Source organism: Chiloscyllium punctatum, chromosome 7 (assembly GCF_047496795.1).
Source record: "Chiloscyllium punctatum isolate Juve2018m chromosome 7, sChiPun1.3, whole genome shotgun sequence".
Lineage (NCBI taxonomy): Eukaryota > Metazoa > Chordata > Chondrichthyes > Orectolobiformes > Hemiscylliidae > Chiloscyllium > Chiloscyllium punctatum.
Genome location: NC_092745.1, coordinates 91,408,147 through 91,428,588, shown reverse-complemented (window position 1 = coordinate 91,428,588; position 20,442 = coordinate 91,408,147). Strand labels below are relative to the sequence as shown.

Sequence of the window (20,442 nt, the reverse complement as noted above, 5' to 3'; positions counted from 1 at the left end):
GCCTCAACGCATCATAATTTCCCTGCCCCCAGCTATAACTCTTGCCCTGTAGTACACACTTATCCCTCTCCATCACTAGAGTAAAAATCACCGAATTGTGGTCACTGTCCCCAAAGTGCTCACCTACCTCTAGTTCTAATACCTGGCCTGGTTCGTTACCCAGAACCAAATCCAGTATGGCCTCACCTCTTGTTGGCTTATCTTCATATTGTGTCAGGAAACTCTCCTGCACACATTGCACAAACACTGACCCATCTAACGAACTTGAGCTATAGCTTTCCCAATCAATATCAGGAAAGTTAAAGTCTCCCATAACAATCACCCTATTACTGTCACTCTTCTCCTGAATCATCTTCGCAATCCTTTCTTCAACGATTCTAGGACTATTAGGAGGCCTGTAAAAGACTCCTAACAGGGTGACCTCACCTCTCCTATTCCTAACCTCAACCCAAACTACCTCAGATGGCAAATCTTCATCCATCTTCCTTTCCACCGCTGGGTCTTGAAGCTGGTTTTGGAAGTTGCATAACATCTCTCCCTGCTACTGTGTTTTCTCCTGATGTTTTTCCTACTGGACTGGAGGACTGCATATGAGAATTTATTTTACTGCATTTGCCTTTACAAAGGGTATGCGTATGGGATGCTACTATACTAGAATAGCTATTGTTTAGTTGTAAAATAATTATTCTGTTAAGTTTTCCCAATAGAGTCAAGTTATTCAAATTCCTTCTTTCTTGCGTATTTTAACTATAGTGTATAAATAAAGTATGTTTTGCTTCAAGACTGGTAGTTTGACCAAAGTCCATCTGGAATGCACTCCTGGCACCTGCCATTAAAATAAGGAAAAAAGTACTTAAGAGTCTAGACCATATTCTTAATATATTTTGTGGTGGTTTGGTCTGGTCCACAACAATACCTTAATCATTTGGATAAAGGAACTGAGGGCATTGTGTCATCTATGAGTTTAGCAACAATAGATAGATGGAGGGCCAGGTAGTGTGAAGGAAGCAGGGAAGCTGCAGAAGGATGTGACCAGGCTAGAAGAGTGGGCAAAGAAATGGTAGATTGATACATATATGAGAAGTTGAGAGGATGTGTGCTTGGTAGGAAGATAGAGATGTGGACTATTTTCCAAATGGGGAAAGGCTTTGAAAATCTGAAGCAGATAGCGATTTAGTTCCAGATTAGTTTTAAAAAACAAAATTCAAATCCTACAGTCTGTAGGAAATTAGGATTTGAATCTGGGTTCCCAGAAGACTAAGTTGCTTGATTAGTAATCTAACGATTATACCACTAAGTTATTGATTTCCCTAGTGATGTTTTAGATCCTGAAACCTAAATGAAAAAGAAACTCCCCCCTCCAGTCCCCTTCCGAATGATTTTGTTTCTATGATCTCTAGTCATTGGCCCACTCATCAGACAGTCAATCCTATTTACTCTAGCAAAATTTATCACCTTGAAACCTTAACTGACTGAGGATTCTGGGATTGTATTCATTAGAGTTTAGAAGCTTGAGGGGAGATCTAATAGAAACTTCCAAGATTATGCATGGCTTAGAAAGGGTGTACAATGGGAATGAGTTTCCGTTAGGCAGGGAGACCCATGGGCAAGCCTTAGAATTAGAGGAGGTAAATTTAGAATGGAAATGAGAAGACAGTTCTTCAGCCAGAGTGGTGCGCCTGTGAAATTCATTGCCCCAGAGCATAGTGGAGGCTGGTATATTAAATGTCTTCAAGGCAGGGATTGATAAATTCTTGATCTCGCAAGGAATCAAGGGCTGGGGGAAAGAGTGCGGGTAAGTGGCGCTGAAATGCCCATCAGCCATGATTAAATGGCAGAGTGGACTCGATGAGCCGAATGGCCTTACTTCCACTCCTATGTCTTATGGTCTCAGTCTTAATTCGGTCAACTTATTAAGTTTTCCATTCTTTCACAATAACCGAGCTCCCTCAGCTAATATCCTGATAAAACACTTTTACATCCTTTAAAATCTGCGCATCTTTCCTGAGATGCTGGCCCACTTTGCTGACAATAACAAACAGAAAAATGCTAGAGAAACTCAGCAGACCTGGCAGTATCTGTGGAGAGAGAAACAGAGTTAAATGATTTGAGTCCAGTATGACTCTTCTTCAGAAGACAACTTATGGACTTTTATTGTTCACAATGCTCCAGACTAAAATGATGTGGAAAACCAAAACAAGGGGCATAGGCATAAAGTCAGAATCTAAGTCATTCAGGTGTGAATGAATGAATCAGAATATTCACAGAGGGTAGTGCAAACTTTCAAGTCTCTCTCTCCTCCAAAAGGCTAGATCAATTGAAATTTTTCAAGATTGAGACAGGTAGAAAGCAACTAGAAGCAAACACAAGGTAATACAAGCTTTCCTTGTGACCAGTGATACTGTGCATATGCTGATGGGCAGACTGAGCGGTGCCTTCAAGTTCCCAGCACACAATGACAGCAGTAGCACAAGTTTCTTGTCTCTCATCAGTGGCAGGGCATACATAGTGTCATAGAGTCACACAGATGTACAGCATGGAAACAGACCCTGTGGTCCAACCCATGCCAACTAGATATCCCAACCCAATCTAGTCCCACCTGCCAGCACCCAACCCATATCCCGCCAAATCCTTCCTATTCATATATCCATCTTGATGCCTCTTAAATGTTGCAATTGTACCAGCCTCCACCACTTCCTCTGGCAGCTAATTCCATACACATACTATCCTCTGCGTGAAAAAGTTGCCCCTTACATTCTCTTTTATATCTTTCCCCTCTCACCCTAAACCTATGCCCTCTAGTTGCGGACTCCCCCACGCCAGGGAAGAGACTGTTTATCCTATCAGAGACCCTCAATTTCATAAACCTCTAGAAGGTCACCCCTCAGCCTCTGACACTCCAGAGAAAACAGCCCCAGTTTATTCAACCTCTCCCTATAGCTCAAATCCTCCAACCCTGGCAACATCCTTGTAAATCTTTTCTGAACCCTTTCAAGTTTCACAACATCTTTCCGATAGGAAGGAGACTAGAAGTGCATGCAATATTCCAACAGTGGCCTAACCAATGTCCTGTACAGCTGCAACATGACCTCCCAATTCCAGTACTCAATACTCTGACCAATAAAAGGAAAACATACCAAACATTATAATTAAATGAGAAAACACCCATGAATTATACGGAGTATTGTATTACTCAACACACTTTTGGAAAGAAAGCATAATTACTTAATGACTGATATATCAAACATTTAAACAGCAAAATAAAGTTTGAATGGCCTATTTTAAGATTTTAACCCTCCAAAGCACATTGCTGTTAAAAAGAAAAGGAAAGTAACTTACAACTTGTAAGGACAGTATGGCAAGTTACACAAACTCGAGCCTCTTTCATGTCCATATAATGGAGTTTGCATTTCAGACTGCAGCAAGCTGCACAAAAAACCTACGGAACAGAGAAAAGAATCTCAAAAAAAGTTCACATGACAATCAATTGCATTAAGCAACAGTAGTTAAAAAAATACTTGGCTAGAATTCACTCAACGCTCCAACTTTCATTATGTATACAACAAAAGGATATACATAATGAACTTAAACTATACATTGTTAAAATTGAAATGAAGTAGTTCAGTTAGAGATAAAAATCAAAGAATAGTAGTGGATGTTTTACCCACTGTAGCAATGTCATACTTGTTACTGAACTCTTCAATTTCATCCCACTTGCTTCAAAATAGAACGTGCACATAGAAATAAAATTGTGGGACTGCTCTTAACAGCATTGTTTGAACAAAATAAATCACCTCACAATCCATCTGAAAAGATTGAAACATCACTGAAGCACCTACAAAAACTGGATGGGATTGAATGCCAGTGACAACACTGAATTCCAAACACAGTATCTGGTGGCCTAATTCTCCAATAATTAAGAGTTATGTTTTCTCCCTTTTAGTTAGCGTAAGTAAAAACTGCCCAAACTGTCTGAAAATCAGTCCAAAAACTAAAATTGAAAACTTCAGTGGAGTTTTCTTTTAAAAGAAATGTCTTCTCTTAATACTAATCAGGTCTACTCAGTTTATACATTTAGTTCAAATATGGAGCAAGTGGTATTGTCAGTCATGCACACTTAGTGTATTTGTTCAAAAGGTGGGGCCAATTAGCAATTTAAAATTACCAGGAAATTTTAAAAACTGAAATTCTTAATCACTAAGAATGTATCTATTCAATTTCCAAATCAACTGTACTTGTGCATATTAATGTTAAGGAGACTTCAACTGAGTGAGAAAAGCATTGATAACAGTCAAGTAGAGATTTGGTTCAAGTGGAAATTCATTAAAACATCGCTTCTCACACTTCTCCCCCAATGTTTGCAATAAGATTTACTGCAAGATGCAAATGCTCCCAAACAAGAGATGAGTGGGATGGGATGAGAGACAGATAAAGGGGCCTACCTGCAGTGAGACCAGTAGCAGACAGAGATCATAAAGCAGAGGGTGACACAGATGCGGAAAGAGAAGCCGACTGGACAGTAGGATTGATGAATATTTCTTATTAGGCAAATGTAAGGTATTCAGTTTGTGTTTAGATCCCCAGTGTTTTTCATTGCTCTTATTAAAGCTGGTTAAGTGTTAGATTGATATAGGTTATTTTAATTAAAATATAAAGAGCAAGAATCTATAGGAATTAATTTACAAATTAAATAAATAAGAGTGATGGCAGGCGATGTGTCCCTGTCTCAGCTTCTGGAAGCTGCTGGACACCAAGGTGATCAAGAATGAATACAACTGTAATAATTGTTGGCAACTCTAAGAATTCTGTTTAAAGTCAAGGAGTCCAAACAGCAGACATGACGACACATCAGGAAAGGGGAATCTTACTTGAACACTGCTCCAGGGGGCAGTCACAACCTTCAAATCAAGTAACTCAAATGTGGTCAGTAATCAAGGACCTGAGTGTACGAGTACAGGTTAGACAGGCATGGAGATTCTAGGGATTATCTACAGCTGTCCAACAGTTATGAGCCTCTTGCAATTTGTACAGATGAGAATAGGGACTGCAGGAAAGATGAGGGAACTGACCATGCCTGAGTGATATAGGAAGCCATTCAATTGAGGGGAGGAAATAGGAAATGTAGTGGTGGTAGAAACAATATAATTAAGGGGATAAATACTATTCTTTACAGTCATGAGCACGAGTCTCAATGGCTGTGCTACCTGCCCAGTGTCAGAGTTAGGGTCAAGGACATCACCTCAAGGTGGAGAGGAATTCAAGTGAAGGGAAGGATCCAGTTCTCATCACCCACATTGGAGCCAATGGCATTGACAGGACCAGAAAGGAAGCTGGCATATTTTTGGCAGTACAGAGTGTCACAAAACAGCAGTGAACCCTTCTGATAATTAAACCAAAACACCCAGAAAATCTCACCTCACAATCTGTTAAAATATATGAGTGACAGAGAACTCACAAATTCCACTATTTAAGAAAATAATATCAATTTATTCATTAAAAGTGAACATTAAAACAACTATTCACAACTCTAAGCCCCCCCCCCCCCACTTCTCTTAATTGCTTATTACCTGCCTCCAACTCTATAAAAACATACCATTCAATAAAACACATTACAATTGAATCAACTTAATTTCAAATCCATACAGCAGCAGTTGTCTTCAGCGTCTGTCTCCTTCTGGCTGAAGATGATCTCCCTGCATTGTCATTTTTCTTTTACTGCGAATGTTTCATATGAAAAGGTACCTTTGATAGACAGTGTTTCCGAATTTCTTGGATTGATGTTGATGGCAGTTGCTCTGTGATTTTCAAAATGCCTACCTTTTTAAATCCCCATCATCGGATCGTCTCGTTGGTTCGATGTTGGCAAAACAATAAATTCAAACTCTAATAGGATTTAGTATCCTGGGGCATAATTTAAACTGGTGAGTTAAATTTGAATTGCTGTTAAAACAGCAATCAACTCAGGTATCCATTTCACAGCCAACTCGAAAATTGAAAATATTTAACATTACAGAGACGTTCTAGTCACATGACACAGGTGCTTGTAAGCTCTTACTTCTGAACAGCATTCATTCTTAAGAGGTACAGTCCACACCTTCAACTTCATAAGAGTTGAGACACCAAATGGCTTCTTATACTGTATGATTCTACGAACAGTTAGGAGCTAAAGAAAGAAGTGGAACGTTCAAAGTAGTAACCTCTGAATTACACCATGAACCACAGAAAAACTGGCAGAGTTGTGGCTCAAAGATTGGTGTAGGTGAAATAGGCATTAATTTATGGGGCATGGCACAGTCCTGGGGTGGAAGACAGTTGTTCTGCTGGGACAGGTTTCACTTGAACCATGCTGTGACCTATACTCTGGTGATGGGCTATTAGAATCTTTATAGTGCGGATGGGCCTATGAAAAGAGGAGGGGGAAATGTATGCTTGGCAGCTTTACAGGACAACTATTTGAGTAACAATACCCAGAGACAGGCAGGACAAGACAAGACAATGTACAAGTATAGAAAAATATGTCGGGTGAGGGGGGGTGCGCGGTGGGAGAGGAGAATGGGAAACAGAAAACTGAATGGCTCTTTACTTGAACGCACCATAGTAGGTGACCAAAATAAATGAATTAACAGCAAGTTACGGGCAAGAGCTTACAGCCAATACATAGTTACAAGTAGATCAAAGCTGGGAACTAAACATTCAGAAGTATTTGACTTCTTTTTAAAAAAAAGAGAGGGCATGAGAGATGGCGAGGGGGTGGGGGAGCAAGAGTGCAGGACAGCGCAAGCGCACATTGAGTGAGCGCATAGAGAGCATGAGTGCGAGCGCATAGAACTCTCATTCCCACTCAATTCTTTACTAACTCATGCTTACTGCATAACAAGCATTCGTTCATTCATTCAACTGCATTTTTGTTGAACATTTTACTATTACAAGATAGACTAAATTGAAACCCACATTTCAACCTATTTCTGCTGCTTCCCATCTTCACCCCTCATCAGACCTATTTATATCAAAAGCCACCTCTGAGTAAATATCAAAAAGGCATTTAATCTATCCAGAAACAATATGTTCCCCAATATCAGATCTCAGTGACTTAACTGAAGCTTTGGAAACATAATACTAATCAGCTATTACCAAACATCTCTTCAGACCTAAATACATATAGAACATCAAACCGTTTCCCAACTAGTATGTACTTGTTAAATACGTATTAAACAGGGCCACAAAACTTGTTACCAAAACAGCATTTCTATGAAAGTTCATGAATAAATGAAACTCCCGTCAGCAAAATCTCTCAAACCAACAGCGGCAATCAGTTTAATACACTTAATAAAAGTATAGAGGGTATGTATTATTTCCAACATATTTAGATCATAGAGTCAGAGAGATGTACAGCACGGAAACAGACCTTCGGTCCTACCCGTCTATGCTGACCAGATATTCTAACCCAATCTAGTCCCACCTGCCAGCACCCAGCCCATATGCTTCCAAACTCTTCCTATTCATATACCTATCCAAATGCCTCTTAAATGTTGCAATTGTACCAGCCTCCACCACTTCCTCTGGCAGCTCATTCCGTACACGTACCACCCTCTGCGTGAAAAAGTTGCCCCTTAGGTCTCTTTTATATCCTTCCCCTCTCACCCTAAACCCATGCCCTCTAGTTCTGGACTCCCCGACCCCAGGGAAAAGACTTTGACTATTGATCCTATCCATGCCTCTCAATTTTGTAAACCTCTAGAAGGTCACCCCTCAGCCTCAGATGCTCCAGGGAAAACAGCCCCAACCTGTTCAGCCTCTCCCTATAGCTCAAATCCTCCAACCCTGGCAACATCCTTGTAAATCTTTTCTGAACCCTTTCAAGTTTCACTTCTGACAGGTAGGAGACCAGAATTGCACACAATATGCTAACAGTGGCCTAACCAATTCCTGTACAGCCACATTACCTCCCAACTCCTGTACTCAATACTCTGACCGATATAGTAAAGCATACCAAACGCCGCCTTCATTATCCTATCTACCTGCGACTCCACTTTCAAGGAGCATGAACCTTGCTCCAAGGTCTCGTTGTTCAGCAACACCCTCTAGGACCTTACCGTTAAGTGTATAAGTCCTGCTAAGATTTGCTTTCCCAAAATGCAGTACCTCACATTTATCCGAATTAAACTCCATCTGCCACTTCTTAGCCCATTGGCCCATCTGATCAAGATCCTGTTGCAATCTGAGGCAACCTTCTTCACTGTCCACTACACCTCCAATTTTGGTGTCATCTGCAAATTTACTAACTGTACCCCTTATGCTTGCATCCAAATCATTTATGTAAATAACAAAAAATATAGGACCCAGCACCGATCCTTGTAGCACTCCACTGATCACAGGCCTCTAAGTCTAAAAGAGGACCCTCCACCACCACCCTCTGTCTTCTACCTTTTGAGCCAGTTTTGTATCCAAATGACTAGTTCTCCCTCTATTCCATGACATCTAACCTTGCTAACCAGTCTCCCATGGGGAACCTTGTCAAATGCCTTACTGAAGTCTATATAGATCACATTTACCATTCTGCCCTCATCAGTCCTCTTTTTTGACTCATTCAAAAAACTCAATCAAGTTTGTGAGATATGATTTCCCATGTCAAAGCCATGTTGACTAGCCCTATTCAGTTGCTGGAAACGCGCAGGTCAGGCAGCATCCAAGGAACAGGAGAATCGACGTTTCGGGCATCAGCCATTCCCGAAGGGCTGATGCCCGAAACGTCGATTCTCCTGTTCCTTGGATGCTGCCTGACCTGCTGCACTTTTCCAGCAACACATTTTCAGCTCTGATCTCCAGCATCTGCAGTCCTGACCTTCTCCTAGCCCTAATCAGTCTTTGCCTTCCCACATTTTTAAATTGTGGTACCACAGTAGCCATCCTCCAGTCTTCTGGCACTTCACCTGTGACTATCGATGATAGAAATATTTCAGTTAGAGGCCCAGCAATCACTTCTCTAGCTTCCCACAGAGTTCTAGGGTATACCCGATCAGGTCCTGGGGATTTATTCACCTTTATGCATTTCAAGACATCCAGCACTTCCTACGTAATATGGACATTTTTCAAAATGTCACCATCTATTTCCCTACAGTCTATGTCTTCCATGTCCTTTTCCATAGTAAATACTGATGCAAAATACTAATTTGCAATCTCTCCCATTTTCAGTGGCTCCACACAAAGGCCGCCTTGCTGATCTTTGAGGGGCCCTATTCTCTCCTAGTTACCCTTTTGTCCTTAATGTATTTGTAAAAACGCTTTGGATTCTCCTTAGTTCTATTTGTCAAAACTATCTCATGTCCCCTTTTAGCCCTCCTGACTTCCCTCATAAGTATACGCCTTTACATGCTAAGGATTCACTCGATCTATCCGGTCTATACCTGATATACACTTCCTTCTTTTTCTTAACCAAACTCTCAATTTCTTTGGTCATCCAGCATTCCCTGTACCTACTAGGCTTTCCTTTCACCCTAACAGCAATATACTTTCTCTGGATTCTCGCTATCCGCATGTTAAACATCACCTCAAAGCATCAATGAGGCAATCAGAACAAATGCACTCTGGGTGGGAGATGTCAAATGTTATGTCTGGGAATTTTTCAAACGTATCACTGGTGATTAAGCAGCCAGACTGGGCTGGTGGCACATGGTGGAAGAACAAATTCAACCTCATCTCACCAATCTAAATCTGACAGAGGCTTCTGTCAAAGACAGTATTAGTAGTAGTCATCACAGAGTCCTTATGGAAATGGAAGTTCTGTCTTCAGAGTGTACTCTCCACCACTGTGTCAAATAGGACAGACACCAACCAGATCTAGCAGCAGAAAAACAAGTATCCTTGGAGGCAATGTGGGCCATCAGCAATAAGTGCTTGGTAGTAAAAAGAACTTTAGCACTGCTGAAAGATGCATTTTATTATCTTCAAAGACATGTTTTATTATATGTGTGTTCCTTCCAACTGCAAGGAACAGGGTCCTATATTTTTGTGTAGGTTTCAGTGTACAGAGATTCGCCACACTGCAAGCCGAAATTACAAGCTTAAATTGGTATCGTGCAATTCCACTCAGATCCAGGAATATCTAGAAAATATTGTCCAACTGCAGAATCATATCCAGTGTTAGACACTGTTTGGAGTTTTGCAAGTATGTGCTAGTTGGATATAGTCAGTCCCTTGCTTGGTCGACAAAAGTTGAAGGGAGATGCTATTTGATAATGATCTATATACTAGGCATCACATTGACAATTAAATTCAAATACCACATCACTTGTTTGAGTGAGGGAATACATTGTTTTTGCTTAATGGCTGCATCAGTGATTGTTGCAAGTTGGTACTGCATGGCAGCAGTGTGAAACTAGCATCACATGTTGCTCAAACCTTTCACCATACTTTGTCCTTCCAAGTAACCCAAGGCAGACAGCACTTTTAAAGAGTGATCACCTTAGGGTCATTCTTGCACTGAGATAAACACCAACACATCAAGCAAGGTATGACTGAAATAACTCAGAGGCTGGTATCCCGTCACCAAGTCACCTTTTACACACTGACAGGCCTTAACACTGACCCAGCTTTATCTGAGCCACCTCTCTCAGAATCTCTGGCACTCCTGTTTACATGTCAGCCAGAGCTCCCTGATTGGAGCAGATTAACAGTCCCAATCAAGGAATTCATATTCTGGAGGTCCACCTGCCTGGCATCATTACAATCACTACATCCCTCCTGAATTCAAGGACATAGGCTGGTTCTTACTTTTAAAAAAACAAAAATCGCTCCTCCTGGGGTGTATTAGCACCAGAACAGGTTCCACTAATTTTGCGTCTGATAGAAGCAGCAACAAACACAGTAGTTCGCCTCTTGTGCCCGGAGTACCACGGAACAAATTCATTCTGTTCTTCAGGTGGCAAAGTATTGAGGCAACATCCATTGGTGTCCATCTCAGATTCAGAGATATCTTCAATACCTGATGGAGAAGGAGAATCCACATTTCCAGAAATGTCAGAAAGGTAGTCAAGGAACCAGACAAGTTTTGCTCCTGCACCATTTGCAAGTTTGCAGCTTTCATATGGTCCCCATGCTTGTTCTGAACAGTCCCATCTAGCCAATATCTATACATCACTGGACCTGACCTAGTGTCAACCATCCCCATCAGCAACTCTGCTGGAGCTAACCCTGTAGTTGCACAAAGGATGGTGCAATAATCAAATATGAACAAAGACAGTTTGAGATCCAGTGAAAGTGAAGGCTGTTTCTGTCAGCCTGCCTTCAAAGTTTGGACTTCTTCAGGGCTGATGCCCAAAACGTCGATTCTCCTGTTCCTTGGATGCTGCCTGACCTGCTGCGCTTTTCCAGCAACACATTAGCAGCTCTGATCTCCAGCATCTGTAGTCCTCACTTTCTCTTCAAAGTTTGGACCTCTTTCTGCCAGACTATTGGCCGATCGATGGTATAGAGCTTATATGTTCTCATAGAAGAAATCCATTCCAATTTAGGAAATACTTAAATTCTGTGGCAAAAGTGGCCCGTTATCGGTGACCTAATCTGTGTATTTCTACCGGCTTCCCAGTGTTTAACAAATGAAATGAACTCTATGCAAATCCAGCCACTTTAAATGGGATTCCACAATGACTAAGAACTTTTGAGTCCATGAAAATACCAACACAGTTGACATGCAACTGCATCCAGGGTTTACCCAGTTATTCCCATGCATTCAAAGTTTGAGAGAAGATTTGTAGCTCGGGTGCTCGTTGTTGTGGTCCAGATTGATGTGCTTATTGATTGAATCTGTGGATGAATGCCATGCCTCTAGGAATTCCCTGGCTGTTCTCGGTTTGGCTTGTCCTATAATAGTAGTGTTGTCCCAGTCGAATTCATGTTGCTGGTCATCTGTGTGTGTGGCTACTAAGGATAGCTGGTCGTGTCGTTTCGTGTTGCAGGAACCGGAGTTGTTCGTATGTGGCGCTTAGGCTGTTGGCACAGGATTCCCATTTCCTGGCTTGTCTTAGTGTCTCTCGCCCGTAGGTGTTCAAAAGTTTGTGACAAGATTTGTAGCTCGGGTGCTCGTTGTTGTGGTTCTGTTCGCCACGACACGACAGCATCTGCCACTGAGAGGCAGCTCAACACATCTGCATTTGCTACTTGGCCTTCTGGACAGTGTTCTGATTTGTAATTATGTTCACTTCCTATTAGAGTTCACCATATAATTCAGCCTGAAGCTATGAGCAGCACTACCTCATCCTCTTTGGTGCTTGTGATCCATTATTATTATAAAGTTAGGCCTGTAAAAAACATTGATAGAATTTCCTGGCTCCAAATAGGACTGCCAAACCTTTCTTCTTTATCTGGGCATATGCGCACTCTGCATTAACCAAAGTTCTGGATGCATAAGTTACTGAGCTTTTCTCTATGAGCTCATACTACCCCGATGCCATACAGGGAGGCATCGCATGTCAATACCAGATGTCACTTGGGATTATATAGTGTGCCAACACCGGAGAGTGATAGCTGTTTTATCACTTCCCTGAAAGCTATGTCTTGGCAATGCAATCATTTCCAAGGCCGACCCTTTAACATTAGATGCAAAGATGTCGGGATGGAGGCTAGGTTATGTATGAGTTTTCCATAATAATTCGCCAGCCCAAGAAAAGACCCAAGCTCCTGTACAGATGTCGGAGCTTGAGCACTTTTGATCACTCTCACTCTATCGTCCAACGTGTGTAACCTGGTCTTGTTGACTCTGTAGCCCAAGCGGGTCACTTGGAGTGTGAGGAACACATCTTTTTCCCTTAAGGTATGGCCTGCCTGAGAGGAACACCTTAAGCACTATATTAAAGTTCTAAGTGCTCCTTATTGGTCTTCCCTGTTTATAGCATATCATCTAAATAAATGGAGACTTGAGGTAGACCTTGTACAATGTTCTCGGTCATCCACTCAAAAATTGCATAAGCTGACAATACCCCAAATCCTAGTTTTGTCACTGCTGAAATAACTCTACAGAACCAGTATCCCATCACCAAGTCACCCTTTACTTACACGAAGACAATCCTTGACACTGATCCAGCTTTCTCAGTCAATTCTCAGTGAGCAGAACTGCTGACACTCCTGTTTGTGTCAGCCAGGTTAACAGTCCCAATCAGGGAACTCATTGAGGTTCACATGGCTAACCTTGTTACAAACATCACACTAACCATCTTTAACCATCTTGTACATAGACAACTAAACAGCTTCTAACATTGGAGGCTGACTTTACTATGACAAGACAGAATCTATCCAACATGGAGAGGATGTAATTACTTGTAGGAAAATAAACAGAGCAATGGGAGCCAATCAAAAGACAAACAATGACAGAACAGGGCATACATGTTCCCATCAAGGTTAACAGCCCCAATCAGGGAACACATTCTGAAGTTCACGTGGAGGGTGAGACAATGCTGAATGTCAAGGGGTGTACAGAACTGGGAATAATAATAAGGAAGCATTGGTTGATACAAAAGGCTCAAAACAGTATGTGCCCTAGCGTACAGGAGGTTGTTTAATAAAAGAAATTAAGAACACGAAGAGAGGGCAGGTGATATGAAGGAAAATCCAAAGGCATGTTGTATGAATTTAAAAGAATAATTAGGGAAAGTAGGGCCCAATAATCGCAATCTGGGTATGGAGCCAAAAAGACAGCGGAGTTTTTAAAGGAATACTTTGTATATTCACTATAGAGAAGGACAACTTCAGTTTATTAATAAAGGGAGAAAAATTAGGATATACTGAACAAATTATCAAAAAGAAGGAATTATTTTAGCGGTTTTAGCATGCTTGAAAGTAAATAAATCCCCAGGCCCAGATGATATATCCAGGGCTGCCTTGGGAGTCAAGGTAAGAGATTGCAAAGATTCTGATAATTAACTTTCATATCTGCACGAGTCACAGGAGAGGTGCCTAGAGGACTCAAAGACAGCTAATGTGGAGCCATTATTCAAGAAGTGTAATAGTGATAAACCAGGAAACTATAAACCAGTGAGTTTAACATTCTTGGTAGTGAAACCACTGAAAAAAATTATCTTGGACAGGCTAATCAAGGATAGTCAACATGCCTTTGTCAAGGTGAGATTGTAAAAAATTGATTGAACTTTTCGAAGGTGGTGACGAGGTATATAAATGACAGAAGTCTACATTATACTCACCCATGTCTGGCTGATGGAGACAATGGAAATGGCTACTTCACCTCAAGGACAGACAAGAGGAGAATCTATTGAAGTATACGGATGCCAGTGGGACAGAAATGGATTAAAATCATTGCAGAGCACATACATAGGCTTTGATTTTAATAGTTTGATAATGTGCTCCTTTTTAAAAAAAATTAAATCCCACAGCATTAAAGGCAATGCATTAACGAGAGAGATGAAGAACAGTAAATAAAAGTTAACAATTTCAGAGATGTGCTCTGATAAAATAGCTTTTATATCAATTGTAGTCATTAGGCTCAAACCTCTAAATCTACATTGATGTTTTACAATGCAGTTGATCATAAGATTGTATTTTCTTCTGGATACTGGAATTTTATTAGCCTATAATATTCATTCTATTCAAGACTCAAATGTAAGTAGACAGATTAAAGCATAAAATACAACAAATATTAGAGTGCCACAAGGTTGGGTAAACTTTCTTAAAGCAAACACTAAACAAAAATTGAATCGATAATAACACTGCCAGGAAATAACCGCCTACTTCTTAAACAATGAGGTTCAAATTACACGCTACAATCCCTGGGCAGATACCGGAGGAGCTGTGAGCTGAGATTAAGCAATAACCAAGGAGAGGAAAACAACAAGGGAGATTAAAAACACAAGCAACATTTTGGTTCATCTTACATATCACTAAATTTTTGCAGCAAACTGGATTCAAACCAGTACAAGACACTGTTGTTCTCAACACCACAAGCTTAAAATAATATTCATCTTTGCTAAGTTTTCCTCAAGTAGACTATTCAACCACAGCAAACTTTGCTTTATCCAGCATCTTATAAACCAGCAAAATTATATACCTGAAATACCAGAGGTTTACTGTGTTATCACAATCTCGGGAGTAGTCAGTTGAGGATGAGTTGGAAAGCTTTCTGCCAATAAGTTTAATAAAAGGCAAAGTTCCATTATTTGCAGCATAAATCACAAATAACAAAGTTGTGTGTACGCCCCATTACACTTCTACTTTTAAACACTTGTTTTTACATTGATTACGTTACCCTCTTGATCAACCAGAATATTTTATCAACCAGCACACTTCTGATGCTAGGGATACCAGTTAACAAAACATGTGCTATACAGTTGGTTCTGATAGAACAATAGTTCCATTCTCAAGTGATCTTGTGTTACAAAAATCATCCAATAGCCACACCATTTAAACTAATAGGGCCAGAACAGAGTTCTAGCCAATACAGATAGGAAAAGTTTGCATTCTCCAAATAATGGTCTAAATTCTTCAACTGTGTTGAAGAAACACTCGTTACAGCAGAACACACTGCACTCAACATTTAAATTTAGTTTCCAAAATTATTTCAAAATTATAACTAATCAACTCACCTTTCCACAAGCTCTGCAGTGATGACGCCTTTTTGTAAATGTAAACTTCTGCTCACATTTCATGCAGTTTGGTGCTTGGGAATCTGGCACCCATACTGGAGCGACATCACCTAGAGTTGTAAATGGCTTCCTGAGAGCTCCTGGAAACTGCCCAGCTCCGAGGTCATTATCTGGACTTTCAGATCCCAAAGTATGATCAGAGTTGATATCTTTAGAAGCCCCAACACAGCACACTCCTAAATCATCACCATTAATGCTGCAATCTGGTATTAAAGCACTACCATTCAAAGCACACAAGGAGGCATCTTCCGAGGGCTCAGTTTTATCGATGAAACTTAAATTTTTGTTTTTTGCATTGTTCACTGGGTTGGATCCCAAGTCATTCAACAATTGATTAGTCAAAGGTTTTGGGATCTGTAATTTGAGGTTCAAAGGTTGTTTGGGTCGAGCACCTCCAAATGGTATACTAACTGGCTGTGCATTATTCAGAGATAATTTTGCCGCATTTTCACGTGCACAAGTTATTGCGGCAGATTGGGTGGGAGTGTTAAAATAATTGTCTTTTAATTGATCAGCAATATCAGTAGAAATACCTAATCTGGTTAAACCATTTGTCAATCCTGTTTCCATTGCATCATTTTCCCGGTGTTGAACGTAGTTATAACATTCTGACTTGCTCTCCTCAATCTCCTTCTCTTCAGTAACAGAATCCTCCTTTAAGGGTAAAGATTTAGAAACACAAGCTGTGGCTGAAGTTGGAACAGAAGTAGAATCCAATCCATCACATAAAGAGTAAGGTGTTGAAACTTGTTCCTTCATATCAGCACAAGGACCTTCGAACCAATTTCCACCAGGAACCACAGTGGCTGCTAATGGCTCTTTTAGATCTACAACAATCTCACCATTACTTCTAGAGTCTTCCTTCACAACCTTGTTTTGTAATAGTGCATCGTCTTCCAGTGCATGATAACTGCTTTGTCTCACATGCTGAATTACCTGGTCAAATATTACTTCAGAGCAAGATGGTATTTTACTTGAATGATAAGACTGGTCAGTAGTACATCCCTGCATGTTATTGCTTTCTTGGTTTTTTTGACAAATACTTTCACTCATGCTACTGACATTATTCTCAAAATGGTGGCCATCATCGCCACAATTACCACTATTTGAGGAGTTATCCAGTTTTGAAGTCAGATTTGGACTGCTGTTTACAGAACAGATATCATGTAGTTGAGATTGTGTTTTCTCTTCTCTTATTTTTAGCCCAGCAAAATTATCCAGGTCATCCAATATCTGTGTACTGACAATTTCAAGCAAACCTCCATCCAGATCATTTCCAGTTTTCACCACCATATTATTTTCAACATGTGTTACTGACCCGCCTTCAAATTCTACTGCAGGATCATTTATTTCAGTTTTTCTGGAGAAGCAATCACTTACTTCATTTATGCCAGTAGCACCATCCAACTCAGATGTTGCATTCTGTTCATAAATTTTAACTGATAAATCATTCACCAACCAAGGCTCCTTTGAATTAGGAGATACATTTTCCAAATCTGTACAGTTCCTTAAACTTTCAAATGATGATTTTACAGACAACTCATCTGTACAGTTTGTATTTAATTGTTCAATACTTTTCAGAGGAACAGTCTTCTCAGTATGACCATTCATGTCAGGTAACAATTGGCCACTTTGCAGGTTTGTGTTTTCTACTACAAAGGTGTTCATATTCAACAAATTTTGATTGTTTGAGCGGTCTTCCTGCAATAGGACACTGCACTGAGATGGCTGGCTGTCAGAATTTTGCACAATTAATCCAAATGCACTTGAATTCCTACCTTCAGAAAGGTCTAGGTCCTTTTCACAAGCAGACCTCACTGATGATTCAGAAGAATTTGACAAATGCTCGCAATTATTTTTGTTCCTCTCAGGGACTCCTTCTGCATTAGTTCTCCCTGTGTCAAGCATTAGATGACCTGTGATATTATTTCCATTATGACAATGATCACCTCTTCCACACAGTGCAATTTCAGAGTTAGATGAAGACTGGCATTTTAGTCTTGCTTGCACCTCACTGGACAATGCTGCCACATTCACATTAGACAAAGCTGGGTTTAGTGATAGCAAGTGAGAGGGTGGATCCAAAATCTGACTCCATTTTGCTTCAAAAACACTTGGTGACTCAGTCTCATCTGGAAGCAAGAAAAAAAATCCAACTTATTAAAATGTAAACCTGCTCTAATTAATGTCTATTTAGCTTTGTCAACATATCCTGGTCAAATACACATTTTTCATTCATTCACCCCCTCCTTGAATGAAATCTTGAGAAACCAAAAGAACCATCCATAAAAATACACATGAAAAGATATCCACTAAGAAGATGAAATTTCCAGTTTCTCTTACATTTGGTCACTTACATTACTCATTTATATTTAATGCCCATAAAAATGACAATCCAAGGTTATGCAAGAATGTAATGATTTCACAAGTTACTGAAGCCTCAGCTTGTACAGAGAATTAAAAACACCTGTTTGCAATAAACAGAGCTAGAACTTTAAGTCACTGGTTAAGTCTCAACTAGGAAATTCAAGACAGCATTTTTAATCAAATTTATAAATGCACTAGAAATGGCACAGAGGTGGTTTGCCATGATATTTAAGATCAAGTAGTAGTTAGGATTTTCCTTTTTGGAAGAGATGGTTAAGTAGCAATCAAACAGAAATCAAGATAAAAGAAGAAACTGATCTCTAGAGAATGGATCAAAATTCAGAGTTCATGCATTCAAAAATCATTGGAGAAGGCTTAAGGGAGAAAACAAGAAGCTTTTTTTCTTATCAGGATCTGAAACTTGTATCTGAAAGAAAGCAGAAAATGATTTTATAAATAATTTTTAAAAAAACGAAGTTGGAGAGGTACTTGAAGAGGAGAAATACTAGGTTACAGACACAAAACAGGAATGGGGTACGAAGCATGACTTTTCTTTTAAAGAACCAGCACTCACTTTTATAGATCAAATGGTCTCCTCATTTTGCTGCATTTGTTTCCTGATCCTTCATTAAAAGTACTTCTCTGCTGATGATAAACTATAACAGTTCAAATGAGACTGCTCATCGATTTGACAAAAGCAAGGCTTTAGCAACTATCTTTAGTTCTAGAAAAAGTATGTATGAAATTCCTGAAATAAAAGACATCAATACACTACCAAGAAGAAAAACATGACATATGGAAAATGCATGAAAACTAAATTCAAATACGGTAAATCAACGAATTTTTATAACTTTAAAGTTAACCTACTATTTCATCCAATATACTACCTCCCTGAAAAGGGTCTCTCATAACACAAGAACTAGGAGTAGGCGGCTACCTGGCCCTTCAGACCTGTTCCACCATTCAATAAGGCCATAGCTGATCTTTTCGTGGCCTCAGCTCCACTTACCCACCCTATCACCATAACCCTCAATTCCTTTGCTCTTCAAAAAATCTTAACTTTAAAAACATTTACAGAGGAAGCCTCAGCCACTTCACTGGCCAGGGAATTCCACAGATTCACAACCCTATGGGTGAAGAAGTTCCTTCCTAATTCAGTCCTAAATTTGCTCCTAAATTTTGAGGCTAATGTCCTCTTTTCCTAGTTTCACCCACCAGTGGAAGCATCCTCTCTACTTCTATCTCATCTATTCCTTTCATGTGTTCCTATAAAATCTCCCCCTCATTCTTTTAAATTCCAATGAACATAATCCCAGTCTACTCAGTTTCTCCTCAAGCCAACTCCCTCATCTCCAGAATCAACCTAGTGAACCTCCTCTGCACCCTTCTCGTAACAGTACATCCTCTCTCAAGTGAGGAAGGCAAAACTGCTTGCAAAACCCCAGGTGCAGCCTCATCAGCACCCTATACAGCTGCAACATAACCTCCCTGCTTTTAAACTCAAATCCTTTAGCAATGAAAGACAAAATTCCACTTGTTGTCTTAATTACCTGTTGCACCTGAAGACCAACCTTCAGTGATTCATGCAGAAGTACACCCAGATCCCCTGCACAGCAGCATCTGCTATTTCTTACCATTCAAGTATAGTCCTTTTGACTCTTGTCCCTACAGAAATGGATGTCTTCTCTATACTCTTTCCTATACTGGTCCAAAACAATTATTTTGCAAATATGTATCCAGATCCATTTGGAGTTATTTTAGATTCCACTTCCACCATTTCTGGTAACACTGTCCACACTCCTATAATTTTCTTTATATTTCTCCCATCTTCCTATAAATCTTAAATTTATGCACCCTGCAGTTACCAAATTGCCAATCAGTAGAAATAACTTTTGAACTACATCATCAACTCTTCAACTGAGTAATTGTTAAGGTTCCAAAATGAAAGGCAATCAAATTTCTTGATTTTATTGTCAACTTTAATAACTAATAAAACCAACATGTCAGGGTGGAAATCTGAAATAAAACAAAACACGGAAATTATACAGATCAGAGTTCAATGATCAAGCACATAAATGCTTGCTTTAAGCTTTCAATCATTGTTATGGTAAAATTAAGAATTAAAGTTACAGATTGGGAAGTGAAACATCATAACATCCAAGGCTATGGGCCTAGTGCTTGAAAGGACAAGCACAGCTTTGACAGTAGACTTGATGGACTGAAGAGCTTCTTCTGTACTGTATGATTCTATGAGACAGACAGAGATGGACCATAAGGATTGAAAACTTACTAAATAAAAAGAACTTTACAAACACTTTTAAGACTGGTGTAATGTTGAAAATATAGCACTGACACATGGCAAGGTTCCACAAACAGCACATAAAAAGTGACCAGATTGTTTGTTTCAAGTGTTCAGGAATAAGTGTTA

The 20,442-nt window shown here is 39.9% G+C and overlaps 1 protein-coding gene across 2 annotated transcripts in view; it reads right to left on the bottom strand.

Annotated features, from left to right (window-relative positions):
- Positions 1–20,442, bottom strand: part of LOC140479920 (zinc finger FYVE domain-containing protein 9-like) — a 118,823-nt gene that overhangs the window by 53,105 nt on the left and 45,276 nt on the right. For both annotated transcript variants that reach the window (XM_072574297.1, XM_072574298.1), the window contains exons 3-4: positions 15,588–17,779; positions 3,340–3,439 (exon numbers count right to left, since the gene is read on the bottom strand). In XM_072574297.1, the coding sequence (XP_072430398.1) occupies positions 3,340–3,439; positions 15,588–17,779 (2,292 nt within the window). The remainder of the gene's footprint in view (positions 1–3,339; positions 3,440–15,587; positions 17,780–20,442) is intronic.